Source organism: Plecotus auritus (genome assembly GCF_963455305.1).
Source record: "Plecotus auritus genome assembly, chromosome: 10".
NCBI classification, from domain to species: domain Eukaryota; kingdom Metazoa; phylum Chordata; class Mammalia; order Chiroptera; family Vespertilionidae; genus Plecotus; species Plecotus auritus.
Genome location: NC_137785.1, coordinates 6,586,371 through 6,614,245, shown reverse-complemented (window position 1 = coordinate 6,614,245; position 27,875 = coordinate 6,586,371). Strand labels below are relative to the sequence as shown.

Here is a 27,875-nt window from a genome sequence, read left to right as displayed (position 1 = left end):
CTCTTTGTAGAATGGATTGTCTTTATGTGTTTATCTGTTTATTATATGTGGTGTGTTTTCTGGTTTTGGCGGGCAATACTAAGGGTGATATTTTGTTGGTCTAAAGCAATTAAGTATTTATATAGGTTAAACACAATCCTCTGGTCTGATGTACTCTACCTTAGAGGTTTCTAAATAAGTAATATCTTTAAAGTAAATAAAGTTTTATAAAACTCGAATGAATTCCTATATTCATGAAAATACTGGAAAATAATCAAAATCAACAAAAAAATGATGATGGGAATAAGTAAACTGACAATAGTTATTCTCATAACTCTGTTTTAAGTGTTGTTGATTTTAAAATTGTATTATTTTGCTCTAACCGGTAAAGGGCATGTACCTTGGTTTCGGGCACATCCCTGGTAGGAGGTGGGCAGGAGGCAGCTGATTGATGTTTCTCTCTCATCGATGTTTCTAACTATCTCTCTCCCTTCCCCTCTGTAAAAAATCAATTTAAAAAAAACCTTAAAACAATTGTATTATTTCCCAAATATAAGGAAAACTAACAGGAGACATTCTCAATTAATATACACTGAGTGGCCAGATTATTATGACCTCTGAACACATAGTAATCTAGCCACTCAGTAAATATGTATATTTACTGAATTCGTGCATGGGTGGGGTCCAGCCACCCTGGCCAGGGGGCGGGGACATGGGTGGTTGGCCGGCCTGCATGCTGGTTGAACTCCTGGTCCAGGGGACAATTTGCATATTATCCTTTTATTATATAGACTATACACTGAGTGGCCAGATTATTATGCGTTCAGAGATCATAATAATCAGGCGATTCGGTGTAAAAGTCCCATTAACTGGGTTATAGGGACTACTAAAGTCAAAATATTCATTTAAAAATGCATTACCAGAACACAAAGACTAAAACTTACGAGAAAATGTTTATGCTTTGAAAATACTTAAATTAAAATCTGTTTCCCACAGTGTTGGATGGGACCTTATCAAATCAGGTACCGAACCATGAATGGATATCTGGGTCTGTCTCTGACACCTTCAACCTCCTGCTTCCCTAACTCAAGCTGCCTCTCCATTCAGATGGGGGGACAGGGAGGGGCTGAGAGAGCAGGCTGCCCTTCCCTCCCCCCTCCTCACTGAGGGTTTAAGGATCCAGGCAAATCAGAGGCAGGAAGTTTCTGGTTTCAAACCCAGTCTGCCCGCCTTTTGAATTCTCTGTCACTTCACTGTGAGAATGTGTTACCGGCCTGTGAAGATCCTGGGAAAGACACCTCCTGGGACATCTGCAGCTGAAGGGCAGGCCAGCCAGTAGCTCTAAGCACAGCCTCTGGGATCTGGAAACTTCTGTGTGAATTCCAGATTCCTCCGCCCCTCTCTCTGCTTTGCCACAGCTGCCATTTACTCGCTAGCACCCTAATAAAAGAACAGCCCCCTCTGTCTGGGGAGCCTTGTGCCATCATAGGGCACCTGGCCCTTTCCTCCCTTTAAAGAAGTAAAATAAACGCCCTCTCTCTGCTCCTGTCTCTTCTCTCCCTTGTGAATCCTTTCGCAGCCGCGTCACCAGCCAAACCCCCAACAATGACGTGGAAACTCCACCAGGAAGGGCTGTCCCTGTGGGAGGAGGTGAGGGAACCAGGGCTGCCCCCTTGCTCCTGCCCCGCCCTCCCTCCCTCTGTCCCTGCAGCTCGGCCCCTCCCCCATCGGGAGTCGCTCAGCTCAGGCTCTGGCCCCGCCCATCACGCAGGGAGGAGCATGCGCAGTTTCTTGCAGACCCGGAAGCGGCTGTGGAGAGGAAGGTGGCGGTTCCCCCAGAGGAGGTGTTTGTGCTTTAAAGCTGCTGCTCTCCGTCCTCCTCCCAGCAGGGAAGGCTGAGGGGCGCTGCAGGCGCTGAAGTCCTTGTTGAGGTCCCCGCCCCGGAGCCCCTCACGGCGGTGAGTCCGCGTCCCGGGAGGCTGCGCAGTGGAGGCGCCGCGTTCCTTTGGGCGGAAACTGAGGCCCTGGCCCGCGGTCTGTCCGCCTTTGGCTGTGGGCCACCGCCTGCCGCGCGGTTTTCCTGCTGAAAACCATTCCCAGGGCCGCCGGTCCTCCCCGCGGGGCTGAAAGTCTGGTCAGTGGGTTCCCGCCCTTTGCGCCCCTCCCCCCGCCCGGCGCTTTCCGCCCGAAGATCCCGGATGGCTCCCCGGCCTGGGGGTCTGCTCCCCGCCTTCCTAGGCCCACCCCCATTAATAAGGGGTCTGAATGCCAGGGGAGCGCAGTTTCCATGGGGTGGGGCTCAGGGAGAAGAACGCGGTGTCCCCAGAAGAGGTGACCTGCCCGCAGGGAGGGGCTTTGTGGGAGCGGTGACTGCGGGGGGCGGGGAACCGGGCTGGGGGGTCAGGAGAGGGAGTGAGAGAGACAGACACGTGGGAGGGAGAAAGGGCAGTGAGGGGCCCACAGAGAGGGGCCCATAGGGGGTGTGGGAGGGACTGGACGGTGACGGTAGGAGTGAGGGGGTAACTCTGGAAAGGAGCCTGAGGAGGAAGGAAGTGGGGAAATAGGGAGGAGGGGGAGCCCAGAGAGAGGAAGGGGGGCTGAGAGGGAGAGGGTCCTGGTGAATAGAAGTGGGGGCCACACAGGAGGAGGCAGGTCAGACAGAGACACTGGTTCAGAGGAGAAGAGTTTGGGGAGCGAGTGCAGGGACAGAAAGGGGGGCTCAGGGATGAGGGAGCAGAGGGGGAATCAGCACGGAGTCAGCCAGCTGTGGGGAGCAGGACAGACTGTAACAGGCAGCAGAGGGGCCACGGGCGTGGGGAGGGAAAGACGCGGATGTGCGTGGAGATGGGAGCAATCAGAGACCAGGAGAAAGAGCACCAGGGAGAAAGGGTAACAGAAGGTGAAATCTCTGAGGAATTTCATGGTGCAGGTGTAGGGACAGACAGAAAAGGGGAGAAAGAGCAGGGAGAGGGAGGGGGACACAGGAAGACTCCAATCAGCTTGGTTCAGTGCTTGAAGGTGGACCTATGAAATCAGGAGGTAACCTAACAGTTGGATTCCTGGTCTTGTTTTTCGTCTTAGTGCCCACTGGGAGGCTTGCAGGAGGCAGCCAATCAATGATTCTCTCATCATTGATGTCTCTATCTCTCCCTCTCTCTGTCTGAAATCAATAAAAGTCTACATTAAAACAAAAACCAAAAACATAGGAAGAAACAACGCTAGAGAGAAAGGGAACGGTAAGACGGAAACAGATCCATAGACAGAAGTACTTAGTAATGGGAAGGAGTGGAACGCTGATCTGTGAGTGCTCAGTGGATGGGATGTGGAGGATTCAGTTGTGATATATTGGTTTGTGGCTTTGTATGTTTAATTTAACAACTGAATTATTTAAACTGAGAAGTCACTACATTAAAAACAAAAAAGACCTAATTGTTTTTAGTTTTAAATATATTGTGTGTAGTTCAGATTCTGAGCCCTGCATTTTTTCTACTGTTTATCATATAGGGAAACATTCATTGGCACTTAGTAATATGAGGTGAGCTCAGCGTGCACTTGGTAAGGATGTCAGGGGTCCTCACAGTCGGAAGCTAGTTGTGTGAGTTGGTCTAATGTTCAGCACCTCTTCCTTCCCTTCATGTGATTTGTTCAATTCCTGACTGTGAGCCTCAAAGGAGCCGTTCCCCTCAAGTCCCTCTTGTCCATTTTCTGAAAATACTGAAGGATACACTGGATTGACCTGGAACTTTATTCCCACAGAGCCCATCTATTCATGGTGAAGTCACTTGGTCAGTATATTTCAATAGGTAACTTCTCCCAAAGGCTTAAGCCTGAAGATCTATTTTCTATAATTTTCTGGAAAAAGAGAATGGAGAAATACCTGGAAATTCTGCACGTGCACAAGTTCCTCCTTCAACCCCTCCAACTACCCAGAGGTCTCAGGTGTGCTGTGTCTGGTGTCTGGTACCCAGGGCTACTGAAACCGCTCTAGGGGAGCCTCGCAGGCCCCAGGAGGGAACTCGTTAAAGATGCCCTGTCATGGGCCCCAGGGCAGGGTTTTTCAGGGGAGCTAAAGGGTGTTTTGTTGTGTTTGGGGTTCAACAGAGCAGCACATGCTCTCATTGCTGTAGGAGTTTGTGGAAGTCTTTGGGAAGACAAACACATGAAGACAGAATAAAACCCCTCACCGTGTGGTCTCCTTGGAGGAGCTCATTGTTCCTGACTCTCCTGTGACCAAGGACAGGAGGGGGTGGCCTTGTCTTCATTTCCAGGTCCTTCTGACTGTGAGTGTCCTGTGAGCTGATTAACTGGCTGTGTGGACGCCTTTGAAGGCATATTCTGTGACTCCTCAACATAGTGTCACCTGAGAAAACAACCCAGACTCCGATCAGGACCAGGACCAAATGGCTGCTTCTCAGGTAGAAGATGTGTCTTTTGTCAGAGTCTATGTTTGCTTTTCCTTGAACGTCTGTTGATAGATTTCTCTTTCCCTTCCCACGCCTGTGTCCCCTCTGTTGCCCCTGTTACACTCTGTCCTGTTATGCACAGTTGGCTGACTCAGTGCTGCTTCTCCCTCTGCCCCGTCATCCCTAAACGCCCCTTTCTGTCGCTCCATTCGCTCCCCCAGATCTTCTCCTCTGAACCAGGCTATCTTTCTTTATCGTTTTTTTCTTTTTTTATTTTCATTTCAATAAATCTTTATTGTTCAGATTATTACAGTTGTTCCTCTTTTTCCCCCCATAGCTCCCCTCCACCCAGTTACCACCCCACCCTCTGCCCTTACCCTCCCCCCCACTGTCCTCATCCATAGGTGTATGATTTTTGTCCAGTCTCTTTCCGAACCCGCCACACCCCTTTCCCCCACCTAGAATTGACAGTCCACTCCCTTTCTATGCCCCTGATTCTATTATATTCACCAGTTTATTCCGTTCATCAGATTTTTTATTCACTTGATTTTTACATTCACTTGTTGATAGATATGTATTTGTTGTTCATAATTTTTATCTTTACCTTTTTCTTCTTCTTCCTCTTCTTAAAGAATACCTTTCAGCACTTCATATAATATTGTTTTGGCTGTGATGAACTCCTTTAGCTTTTTTTTATCTGTGAAGCTCTTTATCTGCCCTTCAATTCTGAATAACTTTGCTGGGTAGAGTAATCTTTGTTGTAGGTTCTTGCTATTCATCACTTTGAATATTTCTTGCCACTCCCATCTGGCCTGCATAGTTTCTGTTGAGAAATCAGCTGACAATCGTATGGGTACTCCCTTGTAGGTCACTAACTGTTTTTCTCTTGCTGGTTTTAATATTCTCTTTGTCTTTTGCTCTTGGCATTTTAATTTTGATTTGTCTTGGTGTGGTCCTCTTTGGATTCCTTTTGTATGGGGTTCTGTGCACTTCCTGGACTTGTAAGCCTATTTCTTTCACCAGGTGGGGGAAGTTTTCTGTTATTTCTTCAAATAGGTTTTCAGTATCTTGCTCTTTCTCTTCTTCTGGCACGCCCATAATTCGGAAGGTTGGTACGCTTGAGGTTGTCCCAGAGGCTCCTTATACTATCTTCATATTTTTGGATTCTTTTTTCTTTATGCTTTTCTGGTTGGGTGTTTTTTGCTTCTTTGTATTTCAAATCTTTGACTTGATTCTTGTGGTCCTCCTGTCTGCTGTTAGGTCTCTGTATATTATTTTTTATATCAGTCAGTGTATGCTTTCTAGTTGGTCCTTTTTCATATCCTCAAGGGTCTTGCTAAATTTATCGGCCTTTTCTAGAAAATTCTTGAAAAACCTTATAACGATGGTTTTGAACTCTATATCCAGTTGTTTGCTTTCCTCCATTTCTTTCATTTGTGACCTGTTTCTTTTTTTAAAAATATATTTTATTGATTTTTTACAGAGAGGAAGGGAGAGGGATAGAGAGTTAGAAACATGAATGAGAGCCCTAACCGGTTTAGCTCAGTGGATAGAGCATCGGCCTGCGGACTCAAGGGTCCCGGGTTCCATTCCGGTCAGGGGTGTGTGCCTGGGTTGCGGGCACATCCCCAGTACGGGGCGTGCAGGAGGCAGCTGATCGGTGTCTCTCTCTCATCGATGTTTCTAACTCTCTATTCCTCTCTCTTCCTCTCTGTATTTAAAAAAAAAAAAAGAAAAGAAAAGAAACATGAATGAGAGAGAAGCATCGACCAGCTGCCCCCTGCACACCCCCCTCTGGGGATGTGCCTGCAACCAAGGTACATGCCCTGACTGGAATCAAACCTGGAACCCTTCATTCCCCAGGCCGACGCTCTATCCAGTGAGCCAAACCAGCCAGGGCTGTGACCTGTTTCTTTGTCTCCAGATTTTGGCTGGTTCCCTGAGTTCATAGACTGGCTTTGTGTGCTAGGTGTCCTATAGGGCCCAGTGGCTCAGCCTCCTCAGTTACCTGAGGTGGACATTCTTGGTGCACCCCTTTGTGGGCTGTGTGCACAGTCTTCTTGTAGTTAAGCCTTGATTGTTATTGGTATCACTGGGGGGAATTGACCTCCAGGCCAATTGGCTGTGACGATCATCTGTGAATACTATGGGAGAACTTCTGTGCTAGAGACACCGTAATGAGGCAAGACTTGCTTCAGTGGAGCTTTGGTGCTCACTGAGTCTGCCCCCCGAGTGTGTCCCTTGTGGATCTGAGGAATTGTAATCTGAATGGTCCTACTCTGACCCCTGGGTACACTGGCTCTTGGATCTCCAAGGAGGTGCTAATTTAGCCTCTGTCTGAGTCCACCCAGAAGGAGCTACGGAGACATCTGCAGATTCCTCTTCTTTGTTTGGGTTTTGGAGTTGCCCAGATGAGGCCCAGCTGTGAAGCACTGCAAGCTGCTGCAGGGCCTTGGGCCTTCTTTTGGATGTTCTGGGTCTCACTGACTTAGTTGCACTTTGTTAGCTAAGTTTAGTTTTCAAAGGACCAGGCCATTCTTATGCAAAAGCCTCTGCACACAGCTCGGGTGGGGCAGAGTCTCAGGGCGGAGCAAACAGCAATGGCTTCTCCTCAGCCCAGCCCTAAGAGCCCCCCCAACCCCCCCGGGTCTCAGTGTCCTGCAGTCATGGCTCCAAGCACCTCTGAGAGAAAGCTGCCCTCGAGTTCTGCCTGCTGCCCGACAGTCCAGTTTCTCCCCGTATGAGTCTGGGTCCCCAGAGTCTTGCCCGGAACTGGTGTTCAGAACAGTCGGGAGCTTGTGTCTCCCTCCCGCTTGAGAAAGCCAGCTGCATACTCAGTTGCCAACCCTCTACTTGCACGCACGCCTCCGTTCCTCTGCCTTTACTTCTGGACCGCCTTTGAGTCTCAGTGTGCTTTTCTCTTTCCTTCTAGTTGTAGAATTTCCACTCAGCCAGCCTTCCTGTGGTTCTGGATGATGTCCATTTTGTCTTTTAGTTGTAGTTTTTGAAGTTGTTGTGTGAGGCAGCAGTTCAGGTGTTTACCTATGCCGCCATCTTGGTTTCTCCCAGACTATCTTTCTGAAGTGACTCCCACTTCGTTGCCCATACTTCTGTTCACCAGGATGCCTCTCCCTCTCAGCTCCACTTTCTGTCTCTGAGACTCCTTCCTCTCCTCCATATTTCTCTACTTCTGATGTTCTTGCCTTTGCAGGTTGTTTTACTTTCCTCTTTTCTTATGATAGTGTCACCAGTTTCTATATTTCCCTCTCTCTCTTTTAATATATGTTTTTATTGATTTCAGAATGGTAAGGAGAGGGAGAGACAGATAGAAACATCAGTGAGCAGAGAGAATTCTTGATCAGCTGCCTACTGCAGACCCCCACTGGGGATCCAGTCTGTAACTTAGAGTGTTCAAGAATGGAACCCTGCCCTCCTGGTTCATATGACCTACCTCTGAGCCACACTGGCCGAGCTATACCTGTCTTCTTTTTCCCAAATCGATTTCTGCATTTATTTTTGCAGCCTCCCCAAGGTCAGGAAGCATTCCCACCTTTAATTAATGACTGTCAACCAATCAGAACATCCCTTTTGTGACAGATTTACCTGGGACGGCAGCCATCTGTAACATCTCTATTGGGATGGGGTCAGAGGCTCGTATATCTTGAAGAAGGGAAATGTAGGTTTTAGGTTCAAGTGGCTGCAGCATAAGCTCTTGATCAGGGGTTAGAAAATGCACATTTTACTGCTCATAATAGCTCAAGTTCTGTAAGAATAGTAAATGGAAGAGACTTGCTCACTAGATTAGTACGAAAGACTTGGTAGTTAAATATACTATGAACTTACAGACCACAAAAGGTCCCTGTGGATTGACACTTGCAAAAATTAATGTTTATTTGATCATTTCCACATATTTATCTTGTGAAGCCACATCTATTTGTGACTAGGGTTCAGGATCTGGAAAAGGGGCCCCACACAAATGAATGTACTATACAAGAAGTATGAATTTAGAAGGCCTGGGGGCCAGGCAGAAACCTATCTCTCTAATAGAGAGGCTCTCTGAAGCCCATGCCCTGAGAGCTTTTATTCAATATTAGAATACACATCTTGCCCTTAGTTTGGCAGGCAATCCGGTAACAGACACACTCTCTTAAAGGTCAGTAAATATTTGTAAAGATTTACTTTGAGACTATTAGGTGAGGAAATTGCTTGAGCCACCATTATCAAGACAGAACAATCGTTGCTTAGCTTTAGCCCTTGCTAAAGCTCAAGGTTCATCAGCCTTCTGAGTTACCTGTTGCACTTGCATGATAGTGTAGGCAGTGGATAGTTTCCAGCATATTTATTGGTGTATTTTTGAAAGTAATGTCACAGCAGTGGTGACCTGATTCCCATTGTTCAGGCCACCTGATGTTCATGTGGCAGAGGTGCTGCACTCACTGTAGAGTTAACAGTCTCCCTTTCTTAGTAACAGGGGTATAGTGGGAGTTAACGAAAGTTGTGCAAAGACTATTACTTTACATCTGGACATGTCCCTCTTCTTAGTTTGTGTTTGCTTTGCAAAACAAAGGACTTACTTTTATTTCCTATAGATCACTGGCTTTTTCATGGGACCTTTAAACAATCAGGCCTTGGTTCTTTAACTTTTCATTTTATTCTTTGCTCACATCACAGATAGACCCTATCTTATCATTTTTTTGTATTTTCTAGAAAGTTTCCAAGAATGATATATTAATGTATGTTCAGTTTCATTAAATTTCTACAACATAGCTCTCCACTAATGATATGTAAAAATTTTGAAAGTAATGTCATAGTAAGAAAAATGAGCTCTCCCGGCCTGGTGTGGATCACTGGTTGACAGTTTGATTCCTGGTCCAGGGCAAGTAGTTCCTGGGGACCTGTGGTAGGCAGCCGATCCATATGTCACTTTCACATTGCTCTCTCCTCTTTGCCTTTCGTGTCTCTACCTTCCTGCCTTCCACCCTCCAAAACTCAATGAAAAAAACTCCCCACCTGAGGATTCACAACCACATAAAGGCAACAATAGGTCTAACTCGTTTTCTATCCTTATGTTTTTCTCCTTATTGTGTTTATAAGACACAAAGGGGATCATACACAAATACATTCATGAGATTTATGGAATAACTAAACCATCTTGATTTCATAGTTGTAAAATATATGTCTGTGTGCCTAAACTGTTAATATTATGTCAGGTACATTTTTCCCCCCGAGTACCTTTTTGTAAATTTCAGATAGGAAAGGAGAAGTAGGGAGAGATAGAAACATCAATGATGAGATAGTATCATTGATCGGCTGCCTCCTGCACACCCCACACTGGGGATCGAGCCCACAACTTGGTTGTGTGTCTAGACCGGATATCAAACCAGTGACTTCTTGGTGCATGGGTCAGCGCTCAACCACTGCTCCACACCAACTGGACCAGGCAGGATAATCTTGTTGTAAAATTACTCGTAAATTTCCAACTATGATTGTGGTTCATGTGTCCTATTCTATGAGAACTGAGCTCCATGAACAAACCCTTTTAGTTCAAAGTTCTACATGAATTTTTTCCTTTTGTTCCGTGTATTCAGAAATGTGGCACATGATGCAGAAACATTGGCATCACAAGTGAAAATTGAGCTTGATACACAGATGGAAACACAGGCCTCATCTCAGAACCTGGATCAGAATCTGTGTCTTTACAGAAGTTCCTTTCGTTGTGGTCTTCTGCACAGTTGCAAAGAAGTCCCTATACTTCCAACCCATCACGTCATTTACACTGAGAAATATACACCACTGACCCTGAACGATGCAAACACAGCACTCAGAAATCCATATGTCTGTGTCCTGGCCTTAATTTTATCTCATTTTATTTATTTTTTTAATATATTTTTAAGTATTTCAGAGATGAAGGGAAAGAGAGAAAGAGAAACGTGTATGATGAGAGAGAATCATTGCTCGCCTGCCTCCTGCACACCCCCTTCTTGGGATGGAGCCTGCAACCCAGGCATGTGTTCTTGACTGGAATCAAACCTGCAACTCTTCAGTCTATCCACTTAATGCAGGTCATAGTGAGCAGGCTGACACTCTATCCACTGAGCCAAACAGGCTAGGGCCATGCCTTCATTTTAAAGCTTATTTTCCACTAAAGTAAAATCTGTACCGTGGGTTTGTGGACATGTGTCATCCTCATTTGTCAGTGTTAGAAAACACATCAGAGAATGTTACGGGTCAAAGTGCTCTTATTGGGTGATTCAGGATACTCCCTTAGGTCCAAACCTCTTCTCCTTAAACACTGTTTCCATGTTGGGTGACATTATGAACTCTTCTGGTGACCTCTTGGTAAATGTGTCTTTTCTTTCAGGGACCGTTGACCTTCATGGATGTGGCCATAGACTTCTCTCAGGAAGAGTGGGAGTGCCTGGACCCAGCTCAGCGGAACTTGTACCTGGATGTGATGTTGGAGAACTACAGCAACCTGGCCTCCGTGGGTGAGGATGACTTCCTTACCGAGTTCCTACTCAGTCTCCAGGGGTTTGTTTCCTTTATTATTTGAACACCACCGGCCTGGTGCATGAAATTCTTGCAGTGGTAGGTCCCTAGGCCTGGCTTCCCCGCCTCTCGGGCTCCCCCTTCCTTTGCTCCCTCAGCACCTTGCTGCCTTTGCTGGTCACCTACCACGTGCCGCGCCGCCCCTTGGTGGTTAGTGCAGGTCCGAATGAGTGACTGAGTTCCCACTCTCCCAGTTGAACTCAGGAGCGGACAATTTGCATAATAGCCTTTCCATATATAGATAGATGTCTAGGGACTTTCTGCTTTCTATGGTGAATTCTTGCTCTCGAGGAACAAATTGGGCTCTAGCTGGTTTGGTTCAGTGGATAGAGCACACTGGCCTGCACACTGAAAGGTCCTGGGTTCAATTCTGGTCAAGGGCCAAAGCCAGGGTTGTGGACTTGCTGCCCAATATGGGGTGTGCAGGCGGCAACTGATCAATGATTCTCTTTCTTTTTTTTCTTTTTTTTTTGACTTTTAATAAATCTTCCTTGTTCAGATTATTACAGTTGTTCCTCTTTTTTTCCCCATAGCTCCCCTCCACCCAGTTCCCACCCCATCCCATGCCCTTACCCCCCCACTGTCCTCATCCATAGGTGTACGATTTTTGTCCAGTCTCTTCCCACACCCCCCACACCCCTTTCCTCCTGAAGATTGTCAGTCCACTCCCTTTCTATGCCCCTGATTCTATTATATTCACCAGTTTATTCTGTTCATCAGATTTTTTATTCACTTCATTTTTATTATTTTTTTATTTTATTTATTTTTTAAATATATTTTATTGATATTCTACAGAGAGGAAGGGAGAGGGATAGAGAGTTAGAAACATCGATGAGAGAGAAACATCGATGAGCTGCCTCCTGCACACCTCCTACGGGGGATGTGCCCGCAACCAAGGTACATGCCCTTGACCGTAATCGAACCTGGGACCTTTCAGTATGCAGGCTGACGCTCTATCCACTGAGCCAAACCGGTTTCGGCTATTCACTTGATTTTTAGATTCACTTGTTGATTGATATGTATTTGTTGTTCATAATTTTTATCTTTACCTTTTTCTTCTTCTTCCTCTTCTTAAAGAATACCTTTCAGCATTTCATATAATACTGGTTTGGAGGTGATGAACTCCTTTAGCTTTTTCTTATCTGTGAAGCTCTTTTTTTTTTTTAAATATATTTTATTGATTTCTTACAGAGAGGAAAGGGAGAGGATAGATAGTCAGAAACATCGATGAGAGAGAAACATCGATCAGCTGCCTCCTGCACACCTCCTACTGGGGATGTGCCCGCAACTCAGGTACATGCCCTTGACCGGAATCGAACCCGGGACTCTTCAGTCCGCAGGCCGACGCTCTATCCACTGAGCCAAACCGGTCAGGGCATCTGTGAAGCTCTTTATCTGCCCTTCAATTCTGAATGATAGCTTTGCTGGGTAGAGTAATCTTGGTTGTAGGTTCTTGCTATTCATCACTTTGACTATTTCTTGCCACTCCCATCTGGCCTGCATAGTTTCTGTTGAGAAATCAGCTGACAATCATATGGGTACTCCCTTGTAGGTAACTAACTGTTTTTCTCTTGCTGCTTTTAATATTCTCTCTTTGTCTTTTGCTCTTGACATTTTACTTATGATGTGTCTTGGTGTGGTCCTCTTTGGATTCCTTTTGTTTGGGGTTCTGTGCGCTTCCTGGACTTGTAATTCTATTTCTTTCGGCAGGTGGGGGGAGTTTTCTGTTGTTATTTCTTCAAATAGGTTTTCAATATCTTGCTCTCTTCTGGCACCCCCATAATTCGGATGTTGGTACACTTGGGGTTGTCCCAGAGGCTCCTTAAATTATCTTCATATTTTTGGATTCTTTTTTCTTTTTTTTTTTTTTCCGGCTGGGCGTTTTTTGCTTCTTTGTATTTCAAATCTTTGACTTGATTCTTGCAATCCTCTAGTCTGCTGTTGGATCTCTGTATATTATTCTTTACTTCAGTCAGTGTATGCTTAATTTCTAGTTGGTCCTTTTTCATATCCTCAAGGGTCCCACTAAATTTATCAGCGGTTTCTAGAAAATTCTTGAAAAACCTTATAACCGTGGTTTTGAACTCTATATCCCCCATTTCTTTCATTTATGACCTATTTCTTTGTCTCCGCATTTTGGCTGCTTCCCAGTGTTGATAGAGTGGCTTTGTGTGCTAGGTGTCCTATAGGGCCCAGTGGCTCAGCCTCCCCAGTTACCTGAGGTGGACACTCTTGGTGGACCCCTTTGTGGGCTGTGTGCACAGTCTTGTTGTAGTTAAGCTTTGATTGTTGTTGGTATCACTGGGAGGAATTGACCTCCAGGCCAATTGGCTGTGACGATCATCTGTGTCTACTATGGGAGAACTTCTGTGCTGGAGACACCGTTATGAGGCAAGACTTGCTTCAGTGGGGCTTTGGTGCTCACTGAGTCTGCCCCCTGAGTGTGTCCCTTATGGATCTGAGGAGTTGTAATCTGGATATTCCCACTCTGACCCCTGGGTACACTGGCTCTTGGATCTCCAAGGAGGTGCTAATTTAGCCTCTGCCTGAAGCCATCCAGAAGGAGCTACGGAGACATCTGCAGATTCCTCTTCTTTGTTTGGGTTTTGGAGGTGCCCAGATGAGGCCCAGCTATGAAGCACTGCAGTCTGCTGTGGGGCCTTGGGCCTTCTTTTGGATGTTCCGGGTCTCTCTGACTCAGCTGCAGTTTGTTAGGTAATTTTAGTTTTCAAAGGACCTGGCCATTTTTATGCTAAAGCCTCTGCACACAGCTTGGGTGGGGCGGACCTCAGGGAGGAGCAAACAGCACTGGCTTCCCGGTCATCCCTGCCCTAATTGGCCCCCGGGTCTCACTGTCCCTCGGTAATTGCAAGCACCTCTGAGAGAAAGCCGCTCTCGAGTTCCGCCAGACAGTCCAGTTTCTCCCCGTATGAGTCTGGGTCCCCTGAGTCTCACCCGGAACTGGAGTTCAGAGCATCTCCCCGTATGAGTCTGGGTCCCCTGAGTCTCACCCGGAACTGGAGTTCAGAGCATCTCCCCGTATGAGTCTGGGTCCCCTGAGTCTCACCCGGAACTGGAGTTCAGAGCAGTCGGGAGCTTGTGTCTCCCTCCTGATGAGAAAGACAGCCGTGTCCTCAGTTGCCAGCCCTTTCCGCGTGTGCACCTCCGTACCTGTGCACTTTACTTCCAGACCTCTTCTGAGTCTCAGTGTGCTTTTTCTCTTTCCTTCTAGTTGTAGAATTTCCACTCAGCCAGCCTTCCTGTGGTTCTGGATGATGTCCGTTCTGTCTTTTAGTTGTAGTTTTCAAGTGGTTGTGGGAGGCAGCAAGTTCAGGTGTTTACCTATACCGCCATCTTGGTTTCTCCAGTCAGTGATTCTCTTGCATCATTAATGTTTCCCTCCTTGCCTCTCCCTTCCTCTCGAAAAGCAATAAACATATGTATATATTTTAAAAAGGAATAAATTGGGGGTTTTTTTTTGGTGTAGACAAGAAAGTTTTTGTTATATGTGAATTAGGAACTCAGTGTTTGCACACTTTACATGTTGTCTACAGTAATTAAGGTAATATCAAAGAATAATATTTTAGAAAATAATTTTCCAAAATATTTTAGATTCTACCTTGTCTTCTGGCCATAGAACAACAGGATTGGAAATGAGAAAGCCTCTAGGAAAATTCACACTCCATATTTTTTTTATTTTTGTATTTTTTAAGATTTTCTTGCTTTCAGGGTGGAAGGGAGAGTTAGTGAGAGATAGAAACTTCAGCTGGTCATTAATTGATTTTTTTTGGTATGTTCTCCGACCAGAGAGGAAACCTACGACTTTGGTATGTCGGTATAATCCTCTAAGCAACTATGCTACTTGTGCAGGCAGATTGGATTCTCTCACTTAGTTCTATGTATTTAGGCTTCTATCATGTCTTTTCATGGCTTGATGTATTATTTCTTCATAGTAGTGAATAAGACTTCATTGTACGTCCTTCAGTGTATTTATCCATTCACGTGTCGAGAGACCTCTTCATTGATTCCAATTTTTGTAAATTATGAAGAAACAGCCCCTTGTGGGCTTTTGTGTAGATAAAAGTCTTAATTCTTTGGTTTAATAGTGAGGAGCCCAATTATTGGATCCTATGGCAAGTGTATGTTTTGTTTCATAAAAACCTCCAGACCGTCTCCCCAAGGGGCTGTAGCATTGGCATTTTGAGCAGCAGTGATAGGAGTTCCAGTTGCTCCACATCACCATGGCATTTGGTGGGGTCAGTGTTCTGGATTCTGACCCTTTCAATGCTGGTTGAGTGTTGCTTGTCTGCTGCTGCTTTTCATTTTTATAATGTGCATTTCCTTAGTGACATATGATGTGCAGGATCTTGTCACACTGATTTTCTATGTGTATGTATTTTGTAGTGCTGTGCGTTAAGGTGTTTGGCTGTTTTCAGTCATGGTGGTTATTTTGTCAATGTTGAGTTTGAAGACTTCTTTTCTGTTTTGCATAATTGTCCTATACATATTGACTTTTTTATTAACATAATTTTATATATTAATATATGAATATATTAATTTTTATTTAATATATTAATATATATATATTTTAGAGAGAAAGGGAGAGGGAGAGAGAGAAACCTCAATGTTCAAAGCGAATCATTGATCAGCTGCCTCCTGCACACCCTCTACTTGAGATTGAGCCTGCAACCTGGGCATGTGCCCTGACAAGGATTCGAACCGTGTCCTACTGATTCTTAGGTCGATGCTCAACTGCTGAGCCATGCCAGGCAGGGTATGTTGACTTTTACAAATATATTTTCTTAGACTGTGGCTTTTCGTTTTTCTGTTGTGGATACCATATTTATTGTTGTGTTTTTTTTCTTTAATGTTTGAGTTGATACATTGGGAGTTTCTATTTTAATACAATGGATTGAAATACAAGTATGGTTATTTATTTACCTTTCAAAAATGTACAGTGTATAACATTAATGTAGTTTTATATTCCACTAGTGGCCTGATGCACGAATTCTTGTACCAGTGGGGTCCTTTGGCCTGGCCTGCTATATCAAGCCAAAACCTGCTCTCCGACATCACCTGAGAACTCCCGGATTGCCAGAGAGCGCATTCCAGGCCGAGGGACCCCACCAATGCATGATCAGGGCCGAGTAGAGACGCAAGACGTTGGCCAGCCAGGGAGGTACCACAGGAGGGCTCCAGGGCGTGTCTAGCCTGTCTTGCTCAATCCCAATTGGCCGGACCCCAGCAGCAAGCTAATCTACCCCTCGGAGTTTCTGCCCCCTGGTGTTCAGTGCACATCATAGAGAGTGGTTGAGTGGCCTTATCATATCATTGGCATAACGCTTTGATTGAACGGCCAACCGGTCGACCAGACATTTAGTATATTAGGCTTTTATTATATACAATAACATGGAAGTTATATTTGCAGCTATTGTCATTTCTGGAATAAACATGTAGTGAGTCACGTCTTGAAGCAGATGAGTTGAAATATAAATTTTGTCTCCTTACATGTCATTTCAAATGAAGTCTTTTAATTTATTTTGAATGGTAGAGCATCATTATAAAAATAGTCCTTTTTTTTCCAGTCCGTTATCTTCACTATTGCAAATATTGCTGCAATCGATATGTGGGTGGTGTATATTTTTAAATTTGTGTTCTCTGTATAAATCCCCAGAAATGGAATCGCTGTGTTACCTGGTACTTGTTTGTAAATATTGAAAAATCCCCTCCATCGTGTTTTGTTAGTGGCTGCACCAATGTGTTTACAATCTTGCTGATGGTGCACTAATGTTCTAATTTCTCCACTTCATTGGTAATACTTGTCGTTTTCTGATTTATGGATGATTGGCATCCTGGTAGGTGTTTGGTGGTATTTCATGGTGGTGTGTTATTTTCATTTCTCTGATGATGAATGAGTCGAACATCATTTAATATGTCTATTGCACATCTTTATGTCCTGTTTGGGAAATGTCTATTCAGGTCCTCTGCCCATTTTTCAGTCATATTATCTTTTTGGTGTTAAGATATGTGAGTTCCTTATATATTTTGGATCTTTAGCTTTTGAGGATGTAGCATTTTTGTTGTTGTTTACTTTGTCGTTCCTTTTGGTATGCCAAACTTATTCTTTTGTAGTCTCATTTATTTATTTCTTGGCTTTGTTATGCTTCAGAAGATATATCCAAACCAGTATTTTAAAGAGTGATAGTAAAGTTCATTGACTATGTTTCCTTCTAGTGTTTTCATGGTTTCAGATCTTATATTTTAGTCGTTAATCCATGCTGAGATCATTTTGGTTCATGGCCTATGAATGGGGTCTAATTTTATAATTTTTGCATGTATCTGTTCAGTTTTTGTTGCACTACTTGGTGAAGAATCTGTCTTTACCTATTGTGTGTTCTTGCCTTCTATCTTACAGATTAGTTAACCATATAGCTTTGGACATTTTTTGTTGGAAGCCGCCCATTGTCCTCACTAGCAGAGAGGTGTGAACAAGGAACCCCAAAGGCTGGTCAACCTTGAAGCTCTGAAAGGTCAGAGCCAGCCACCCACTGTCTAGTTGAGAGAATGACAGCTAAAGCAATCTCCACCTTTTAATCTTATTTAAATCCTTGCTGATTGGCTATTACTGGAATTGCCTGCCTAGAGCTATGGGTGGATCCCATAGTCTTACTAAAAGGGATTGCGAGGCCGGAGCAAAGCGAAGTCCTTCCCCTCGAGTTGGGCTCCCGCCTGGCCCCCAATATTTCCATAAATTAATATTTTCTAGTCTCTTTCATTTGCGTGCGGCCTCCTCCAGATCCCGAACCCTGAACCTGAACCCTGAACCACGCAGGACGTGAAAGGGGTTCACTACAAACTGGAGCCCAAACGTGGGGCACTACAACTTTTAAAGTTGTGTAACTTCTTTTTTCATGTTGATGTGTTAAAAGGTCTGTATATCATTTGTATATTAACTACTTACCAGATAATGTACTTGGAAGAAATGTATTCCCATTTCGAAGCTTGTATTTTTAATGTACTGACAATTTGCTTTAATGTGAAGTAATTTTTATATGGGCTGTTCACCTTTCCTTTTAGTGATATAGTAAAAAAATCACATGTCATGAAAACTTCTTTATGGACTAGCTGGACTGGCTCAGTGGATTGTGTGTCAACCTGCGGACTGAGGATCCCAGGTTCAATTCCAGTCAAGGGCACAGGATCAGGTTACAGGCTCAACCCCCAGTAGGGGCCATGCAGGAGTCAGACAATCTCTTCGTGTTTGTATCTCTCTCTCTCTGTCTCTATTCCTCTCTGAAATCAATAAAAATGAATTTTAAAAAAACTTTTCTGTAAGTTTTCTTTTAATAGATTATTATTAGCTTTATGTTTCAAATCTTTTATCCATTTTGCTTTAATATTTGTATATGGCGATTAATAACAGTCGATAACTTCACTCATTCCTTTACACGTAGACATCTGAGTATCTCAACGCTATTCGTAAATGTGAGACTATCCTTTACTTCTTTGGTGGTATAGGCACCCTTGTAGGAGATTATTTTTCCTCATGTGTGAGAAGTTGTAAGCAGCCTCTTTATTCTACAGTGCTTCTTTTTTGTACTTGTTGTTAATCCTCACATGAGGACATTTTTTCCTTTGCTTTTCAGAGAGAGTGGAAGGGAGGGAAGAATGAGGGGGAAGAGAGAGGAAAACATCGATGTGAGAGAGACACATTAACTGGCCCCTCTTTCTCGAACTTCAACCCAGATGGGGTGGGAATTTCCAACTGAGGTCTGTGCCCTTTAAGGGGATTTGAACCCGCAACCCTTAAGTGCACAGGATGATGCTGTAACCCTGAGCCACACTGGCCAGGTCCTAACATGCACCTTTGTTTACCTCTGTCAAAATCTGTGTAGATGACACTTTTGGATAACACCAGTTTTGAAATATTTTTTTTAAATCACGAAGCATGATGCCTTTAAGCTTATACTGTCTCTCCTATGTTTATTTTGGTTCTCTTGTGTCCTGTATCATTTCATATAAATTTTAGGATGTGGTTTGCTAATTTTGTGAAAAGTGTCTTTGGGACATGGATAATAACTGCTTTAAATGTTTATGCCAACGTTGGGTACCTGTGACAGCTTATACTGTTAGCATTGCAATTTAAGGTCATTGCATGTGTAGTTCATTTATTAAGTTCTTCTTTAATTACACCCAGCACTACTTTATACTCTATTTTTATTGATTTTAAAGGAGGAGAGCAACAGGGCGGGGCGAGATAGATAGATAGATAGATAGAGAGAGAGAGAGAGAGAGAGAGATTTATTTCCTGACTTATTTATGGATTCTTTTGTTGCTTTGTTAATGTGCCCTGAGTAAAAATCGAAAGTGCAATGTTTTGGTATCAGGACCACACTCTAGACAACTGAGCTACGCCGGCAATGTGAGAGTATCCTTTTCTTATCTTGTGGTTTGGCACCCTTGTTGAAGATCTTTAGGCCCTATCCAGGAGAATTTGTATATAGGCCTGTTATTCTCCGCTGCTATATTTATTTTCCTCTGCGTTGATGTCTGCATTACAGGTTTTTGTTTATTATTTTTTATTTTTTATTGATTTCAGAGAGCAAGGCAGAGGGAGAGATAGTTAGAAACATCAGTGATGAGAGAGAATTATTGATAGGCTGTCTCCTACGTGTCCCCTTCTGGGGATCAAACCTGCAACCCTGGACTATGCCCTTGAGAGGAATTGAACCCAGGACCTTTTATTTATTTATTTTTATAAATATATTTTATTGATTTTTTACAGAGAGGAAGGGAGAGGGATAGAGAGTTAGAAACATCGATGAGAGAGAAGCATCGATCAGCTGCCTCCTGCACACCTCATACTGGGGATGTGCCTGCAACCAAGGTACATGCCCTTGACCGGAATTGAACCTGGGACCCTTCAGTCCCCAGGCCGACGCTCTATCCACTGAGCCAAACGAGCTAGGGCTGAACCCAGGACCTTTTAATTCACAGGCCTGCGCTCTATCCACTGAGTCAATCCGGCTAGGGCTGTTTTACAGTTCTTTGGTAACAGAAGCTTTGAAGTATGTTTTAATATCAGGAAGCCTGAAGCCTTTAATTTATACATTCGTTTCAAAGTTCTCTTGGTTACATGGAGTGTCTTGCTTACATGACATTCACATTAATTTTAGAAAGAGCTTTTCTCTTTTCACCAAAAGGGTCACTGGGACTTTGATAGGGATTGCTTTGAATGTTTAGGTCATTTTGGGTACTAATGACAGCTGATACTGTCAGCATTTCAGAGTAGGATAATGGAATGTGTTTTTCAACTTCGTGGTTTCTCCTTTAATTACAGCCAGCAGAGTGTGTGTGTGTGTGTGTGTGTGTGTGTGTGTGTGATTTTGTTAATTCTCACCCTATTATATTTTTCCCATTGAGTTTTACAGCGAGTGGAAAGAAGGGAGGGAGGGGTTAAAAGAGAGAGACAGAAATACAGATGTGAGAGGGACACATTGTTGTTTGGCTTCCTCACTTGTCCCAAATGGGCTTGGGATCCAACCTGCAACCATGTGGAGGGTGGCCCCATGCTCTACCCATCAAGACACAATGCAGAGGGCAGTCAGCAATATTTTATGCTTGACACCATACAAATCATGTACCTTCTTATGAAGTAATCTGTCAATATTTTATTTTCAATTATGCTGTTTACTTATGTAAATACATAATTAGTTTGTTGTTTTGTAGTAATTTCATGTACAGGAATACAGCTAACTTCGTTGGTTGTTTCTATATACCATGTTTTGAGAAATCAATTAGATATATATTATTACGTCTGTAAAGTCTGTGATTTGCAATACAGAATTCTGTCACGTAATAGCAAGATCATTTTATTTTCTATTTTTGTTATGACCATGGAACTACTTAAAATACCTTAAGGCTATAACAATGTACGTTAAACTCATAGTGTCAATTGCATACAAAAACTGTGGTAATTGTCATTTCTACCCATATACACACATGAGTAGATATCACATTATTTTTTACGTTGTATGTCTTATAGCAGAGATTTAAGATTTTATTTCTTTTATTTATTTATTTATTTTTATTTTTTTTAAATATATTTTATTGATATTTCACAGAGAGGAAGGGAGAGGGATAGAGAGCTAGAAACATCGACGAGAGAGAAACATCGATCAGCTGCCTCCTGCACACCCCCCACTGGGGATGTGCCCGCAACCAAGGTCCTTGACCGGAATCGAACCCGGGACCCTTCAGTCCGCAGGCCGACGCTCTATCCACTGAGCCAAACCGGTTTCGGCCCTGATGGTACACTTTTTCTGTTTCTTTGGATGACTTCATATTTTTTGTTGAGATTCTGGAATTGTAAACAAGTAGGATTTTGAACATGCTTTCTATAAGAGGAAACAAATAATAACCATCTGTGGCACAAATTCTACTTTTGGTCAACACTGTTTCAGGATCTGTATTCTTGGTTCAGTTGTGTGTTTAATTTCCCAGTTGGAAATGTTCTGTTTCTTTCTCAGACCCACGGTATGTTTTCACGCTTGATATATATCTTCATAACCACAGTCTTTGTGGTGCTCGAACTAGTTCTCATTGTTTCTTAGTAGCAGCCACTACAGGGCACTCACCTTGTACTGCAATTTTGTTCACACTCTGAGTCATGCACAAGAGATACATGTTCTTCAAGAGCCCTCAAAACAGGGAAATCATTGATCATACACTTTCTTCATTTCTTTCTCTCTCTTTCTGCAGTGAATAAACTGGGAATGTTTTTATAATATTGCCATTGTGTGCCAGGGGGTTTAAGCAGCTATCATTGGCAAATATAAGCAACTCTTTAATATGAGTTTCCTTCCTTGTACCTATCTTGAGCTTTGTTTAAAATCATCACTTGCTCTTGGAATAATAAAAAATGTCATTTGGGCAATACTTGCTGTTAACTTCAAAGTGCACTCACCTGGGCCAAAACCGGTTTGGCTCAGTGGAAGAGCGTCGGCCTGCGGACTGAAAGGTCCCAGGTTCGATTCCGGTCAAGGGCATGTACCTTGGTTGCGGGCACATCCCCAGTAGGAGGTGTGCAAGAGGCAGCTGATCGATGTTTCTCTCTCATCGATGTTTCTGACTATCTATCCCTCTCCCTTCCTCTCTGTAAAAAATCAATAAAATATATTTAAAAAAAAAAAAAAAAAGACAAAGTGCACTCACCTGATTGTCAAAACTGAAAATTTGTTTTCTTTCAGCTATGTCATCTGAAGGTAACCAGGCCTTTATGCCAAATCCTGGAATACAAGATTTATTCTTTGAAATAATACTGGTAAGATATAAAAGATGTCACTTTGATAATGCTCACTTAATGAAAGCCTTTGAATTGGAGGAAGAGTGTGATTAGAAGAGAGGAAAATAATATGAACAGAACAAATTTGGAACAGTTATCATAATAAAATTCTTGTTACCTAAAGAAAGTCAGGTGTGTTATGCATTTGGGAAATCTCCCAATTTAAAGTCAGTTACATTGGCAGATCAGTGTGTTTCTGCACGTGAAGGTCAAAAACAACTTTTTACTGTTATGCATTCTTGGAAAGAGAATCTGGAAAAACTAAGAAGTCACATAGTCTCTAGATTAAATAATTATTTGAATTGTTTAAAATGTAGGGTTGGATTAAACTTCAAATCATTTCTAAAATGTATAGATTTATAATGTATCCATAAAATTAAAATGTGCTGAATTTGGCAATTTTTTTGATATTTAAAAATATATATATTTTATTGATATTTTACAGAGAGGAAGGGAGAGGGATAGAGAGCAAGAAACATCGATGAGAGAGAAACATCGATCAGCTGCCTCCTGCACACCTCCCACTGGGGATGTGCCCGCAACGAAGGTACATGCCCTTGACCGGAATCGAACCCGGGACCCTTCAGTCCGCAGGCTGATGCTCTATCCACTGAGCCAAACTGGTTTAGGCTTTTATGATATTTTTTATTAAAAATATATATTTATTGATTTCAGAAAGGGAGAGAAAGAAGAGAGGAAAACATTAATGATGAGAGAGAATCATTCAATGGCTGCCTTCTGCATGCCTCCCACTGGGGACCGATTTCACAGGCAGGCCATGTCCCCTTATTGGGAATGGAATCATGATCTTGTTCATATGTTGAAGCTCAACCACTGAGGCATGCTGGCTGGGCAGTTTGGCAATCTTTTAAACAATGATTCATTATTCTTTCACTGACAATTAATGTTTTGTATTTATTTTTTTTGTCTATAATTTTTATAAATTGGGAAAGCTTTTCCTATACAACCATCTAGGTTTAATGAGTATCACAGAATGGTTCTTATGGAATATGTGTATATTTTTCATGATATTATAACTGTCAATAAAAATCTATTTCCCATTATCACCAGAGTACACATAATGGAGATAGCAGTTATCAATGGAATGAACATTGGTACAACTCTAGGCAAGAGTCATATCTTAATCATCGGACAAGTGAACTTGCAGAGGACCATTATAAAAGTGGAAAAGTCTTTGACCAAATGTCCAATCACAATATACGTCAGGTTTTTCCTATTGTGGAGAAGACTCACAAAGGAAGTAAATGTATCCAGTCTTTTCAGCAGTCTTCAAATTACACTGAACAAGAGACTATGCATACTGGGGAGGAGGCTTACAAATGGAATTCGTGTGGGAGGATCTTCAGTCACATATTCAATCGAAATAGACAGAAAAAAAACCGTAATAGAGAAAAACCTTATACATGTATAGATTCTGGTAAAACATCTATTTGGCCTTCAGGTTGCACTGTAAATCAGACAATTCGTTTTGGAGAGAAGCCTTACAAATGTAAATCGTGTGGCAAAGCTTTTAAATATCATTCATCTCTTATTATACATAAGGGAAGATTTCACCCTATAGCAAAATTTTCCAAACTCGGGAAAAATGGAAAAGACTTTAGTCAGTTCTCAAGTTATACTCAAAATTGTACAAATCATATGGAAGAAAATTCTTATAAATGTTCAGAATGTGGCAAAACCTTTAGTCGGCCCTCAAACCTTATTCTTCATCAGGGAATTCACACTGGAGAGAAGCCTTATAAATATAGAGAATGTGGCAAATCCTTTAACAGCCATTTAGTTCTTACTAATCATCACAGTGTTCATACTGAAGGTAAGTCTTATAAATGTAGAGAATGTGGTAAAGCATTCCTTCACGCCTCAAACATGTTTCGACATCAGAAAGTTCATACTGGAGAGAAGCCTTATAAATGTACAAAATGTGGCAAAGCGTTCAGTGAGTCCACAAACCTTAATCGACATCAGAGAGTTCATACTGGAGAGAAGCCTTATAAATGTACAGAATGTGGTAAAGCATTCCTTCACGCCTCAAACATGTTTCGACATCGGAAAGTTCATACTGGAGAGAAGCCTTATAAATGTACAAAATGTGGCAAAGCGTTCAGTGAGTCCACAAACCTTAATCGACATCAGAGAGTTCATACTGGAGAGAAGCCTTATAAATGTACAGAATGTGGAAAAGCATTCAGTGAGTTCGCCAGTCTTAATCGACATCAGAGAGTTCATACTGGAGAGAAGGCATATCAGTGTAGAGAATGTGACAAAGCCTTTAGCCGGCCCTCAACCCTTACTATTCATCAGAGAATTCACACTGGAGAGAAACCTTATAAATGTAGAGAATGTGGCAAATCCTTTAGCGATTCCTCCTCCCTCAATAAACATCATAGAGTTCATACTGGAGAGAAGCCTTATAAATGTAGTGTATGTGGCAAAGCCTATAGCGATTCCTCCTCCTTTAATAAACATCACAGAGTTCATACTGGAGAGTGGCCTTATAAATATAAAGAATATGGCAAAGCCTTTAGGCAGTCTGAATCCCTTAATTATCATCATAAAGTTCATACTGGAGAGAAGCGTTATAAATGTAGAGAATGTGGAAAATCCTTTGGCAGCTCCTCATCCCTTACTTATCATCAGAGAGTTCACACTGGAGAGAAGCCTTATAAATGTAGCGAATGTGGCAAAGCCTTTAGATGTTCGTACTCCCTTAATATACATCAGAGAGTTCATAGTGGAGAGAAGCCTTATAAATGTAGAGAATGTGGTAAAGCCTTCAGTGATTCCTCAAAACTTACTCGCCATCATAAAATTCACACTGGAGATAAGGCTTATAAATGTAGAGAATGTGGCAAAGCCTTTAAACGTTCTTCACACCTTACTTACCATCAGAGAGTGCATAATGGAGAGAAGCCTTATAAATGCAAAGAATGTGGCAAAGCTTTCAATGAGTCCGAAAGTCTTAATATACATCAGAGAGTTCATACTGGAGAGAAGCCTTATAAGTGTAGAGAATGTGACAAAGTCTTTATCCACTCCTCCTCCCTTAATCGTCATCAGAGAGCTCATAATAGAGAGAAGCCTTATAAATGTAGAGAATGTGGCAAAGCCTTTAGATATTCGTACTCCCTTAATATACATGAGAGAGTTCATAGTGGAGAGAAGCCTTATAAATGTAGAGAATGTGGTAAAGCCTTCAGTGATTCCTCAAAACTTACTCGCCATCATAAAATTCACACTGGTGATAAGGCTTATAAATGTAGAGAATGTGGCAAAGCCTTTAGATGTTTCTCCTCCCTTAATCTACATCAGAAAATCCATACTGGAGAGAAGCCTTATAAATGTAGAGAATGTGGCAAAGCCTTTACATGTTTCTCCTCCCTTAATCTACATCAGAGAATCCATACTGGAGAGAAGCCTTATAAATGTAGAGAATGTGACAAAGTCTTTAGCCACTCCTTCTCCCTTAATCGTCATCAGAGAGCTCATACTGGAGAGAAGCCTTATAAATGTAGAGAATGTGGCAAAGCCTTCAGATGGTCCTCAAACCTTACTTATCATCAGAGAACTCACACCGGAGAGAAGCCTTATAAATGTAGAGAATGTGGTAAAGCCTTCAGTGATTCCTCGAAACTTACTCACCATCATAAAATTCACACTGGAGATAAGGCTTATAAATGTAGAGAATGTGGCAAAGCCTTTATCTGTTCTTCACACCTTACTTACCATCAGAGAGTTCATACTGGAGAGAAGCCTTATAAATGTAGAGAATGTGGCAAAGCCTTTACATGTTTCTCCTCCCTTAATCTACATCAGAGAATCCATACTGGAGAGAAGCCTTATAAATGTAGAGAATGTGGCAAAACCTTTACATGTTTCTCCTCCCTTAATCTACATCAGAGAATCCATACTGGAGAGAAGCCTTATAAATGTAGAGAATGTGGCAAAGCCTTCAGATGGTCCTCAAACCTTACTTATCATCAGAGAACTCACACCGGAGAGAAGCCTTATAAATGTAGAGAATGTGGCAAAGCCTTTACATGTTTCTCCTCCCTTAATCTACATCAGAGAGTTCATACTGGAGAGAAGCCTTATAAATGTAGAGAATGTGGCAAGGTCTTTAGCCGTTCCTCCTCCCTTAATGAACATCAGAGAGTTCATACTGGAGAGAAGCCTTATAAATGTAGAGAATGTAGCAAAGCCTTTAGCCATTCTTCATCTCTTACTTATCATCAGAGAGTTCATAGTTGAGAGAAGTCTTACAGATGTGAGGAGTGTTGGAAGTGTTTACCAGGGAGAACTTAGTGAATATCACAGAATTCATACTGGGAAGAAGCCAAATTAATGTGCAAAATATAAAAAGGCTTTTCCATGCTATTCATGTATTACTTTACCTGAGAGTCTTCATACTAAAGAGAGTCCCTACAAAATTAGGGAATGGGCTAGAGCATTACCCTTAGATCAAAGTTTATTGAACATCGGAGATTTTAGAGTGGAGGAAAGCCTACACTGTAGAAAATGTGAGAAAGCCTTTAACAGGTGTAGTCAACATTTCAAGAATCGTTCTAAAGAGAAACAGAAATAATGAAAGTATTTGGCCAAAGATTTAACAATAGGTTTAATCTTCATTGAGGATGCTAAAATTAAGCCTTATCAATTATGAGGCATATGTCAAAGTGTATATCCTAATTTATATCTTATACAACATCTGATTATTATTACTGGATAGAAGCCCAGCAGATACAAAGAATGTATGAAAGCTTATTCATTATGCAAACTTAGTTGAAATCAGAATTCATGCTGGAGAGAAACAATACAAATGTAAACATTGTCCTAAAGTCTTTAATCAATACCCGTACATTATTCCTCACATTGGAATTCATTCTAGAGGGAAACCTCAAAACTGAAGAATGTGGGAAATCATATACTTGGATCTGCAGCCTCAGTCAATATTAGGGATTGTAATTGGGTAGAAATTCTACATTCATGATATAGGAGGGAGGACTTGTTCAAAATATTCAGTTCATAAAATTCCAAGAAATCAATTCTTTAACATGACTTTAAAATGTAAACACTTGATCCAAGTATATAATTATGAATTTTAAAGTATCACTGAATTCATACTAGATAGGTACTCAAAATGCCTTTCAGGTATTGGTCTTAATCAGAATGTTTCTTACACAGTGTACTCCAAACTTTAAATGTAGTTAGGTAATATTTTGTATGCTTGAATATATCAAAAGAATTGTTGTTTCCATATGTACAGTTACTTAGAGTGTTATCTCATTTATATTGAAATCACTTGAAGTATTTTGAGAAGGAAATAATGTGATTCTACTCCCATATCAATTGATTCTGCTATGTGTTATTCCTGGTTTATGTGTGAGTGAAATCATGGGGTTGATTGTGATCTGTTGTATGTTATATGGACTTCACTTATGCACATTTTTCCATGGAATATTGGATACAGTGTAAGGTGCACATTTTTTTCCATTAGAGAATTACACTATTGAAAGAATATCTTAAAATAGTTCTTGAGTTTTATTTTATAAATCATGTCATTAAAGTTGCTTTTCAGTGCC

The 27,875-nt window shown here is 42.2% G+C and overlaps 1 protein-coding gene across 4 annotated transcripts; it reads left to right on the top strand.

The window, feature by feature from the left end:
- The first annotated feature begins 1,762 nt into the window (after nucleotides 1-1,762).
- Nucleotides 1,763-27,875, top strand: LOC308235433 (uncharacterized protein). Of its 4 annotated transcripts, none has more exons than XM_080644226.1 (5): nucleotides 1,763-1,937; nucleotides 4,248-4,394; nucleotides 10,744-10,870; nucleotides 22,181-22,254; nucleotides 23,347-27,875. In XM_080644226.1, the coding sequence occupies exons 2-5, from the start codon at nucleotides 4,380-4,382 to the stop codon at nucleotides 26,542-26,544; spliced, it is 3,414 nt and encodes a 1,137-aa protein (XP_080500352.1). In that variant the 5' UTR covers nucleotides 1,763-1,937; nucleotides 4,248-4,379; the 3' UTR covers nucleotides 26,545-27,875. The 4 variants fall into 4 exon arrangements, with proteins under 4 accessions (XP_080500352.1, XP_080500351.1, XP_080500353.1 ...); XM_080644225.1 differs by having other exon boundaries at nucleotides 1,775-1,937; nucleotides 4,107-4,394; XM_080644227.1 differs by lacking the exon at nucleotides 4,248-4,394 and having other exon boundaries at nucleotides 1,775-1,937; nucleotides 23,347-27,869.

Bases quoted from the DNA above. Each gene is read 5' to 3' on its own strand.
- LOC308235433 (XM_080644224.1), top strand. From the start codon at position 10,726: ATGTGTCTTTTCTTTCAGGGACCGTTGACCTTCATGGATGTGGCCATA. The intron at 10,871-22,180 runs GTGAGGATGACT...GTTTTCTTTCAG, and splicing joins CAGCAACCTGGCCTCCGTGG to CTATGTCATCTGAAGGTAAC. The intron at 22,255-23,346 runs GTAAGATATAAA...CATTATCACCAG, and splicing joins TATTCTTTGAAATAATACTG to AGTACACATAATGGAGATAG.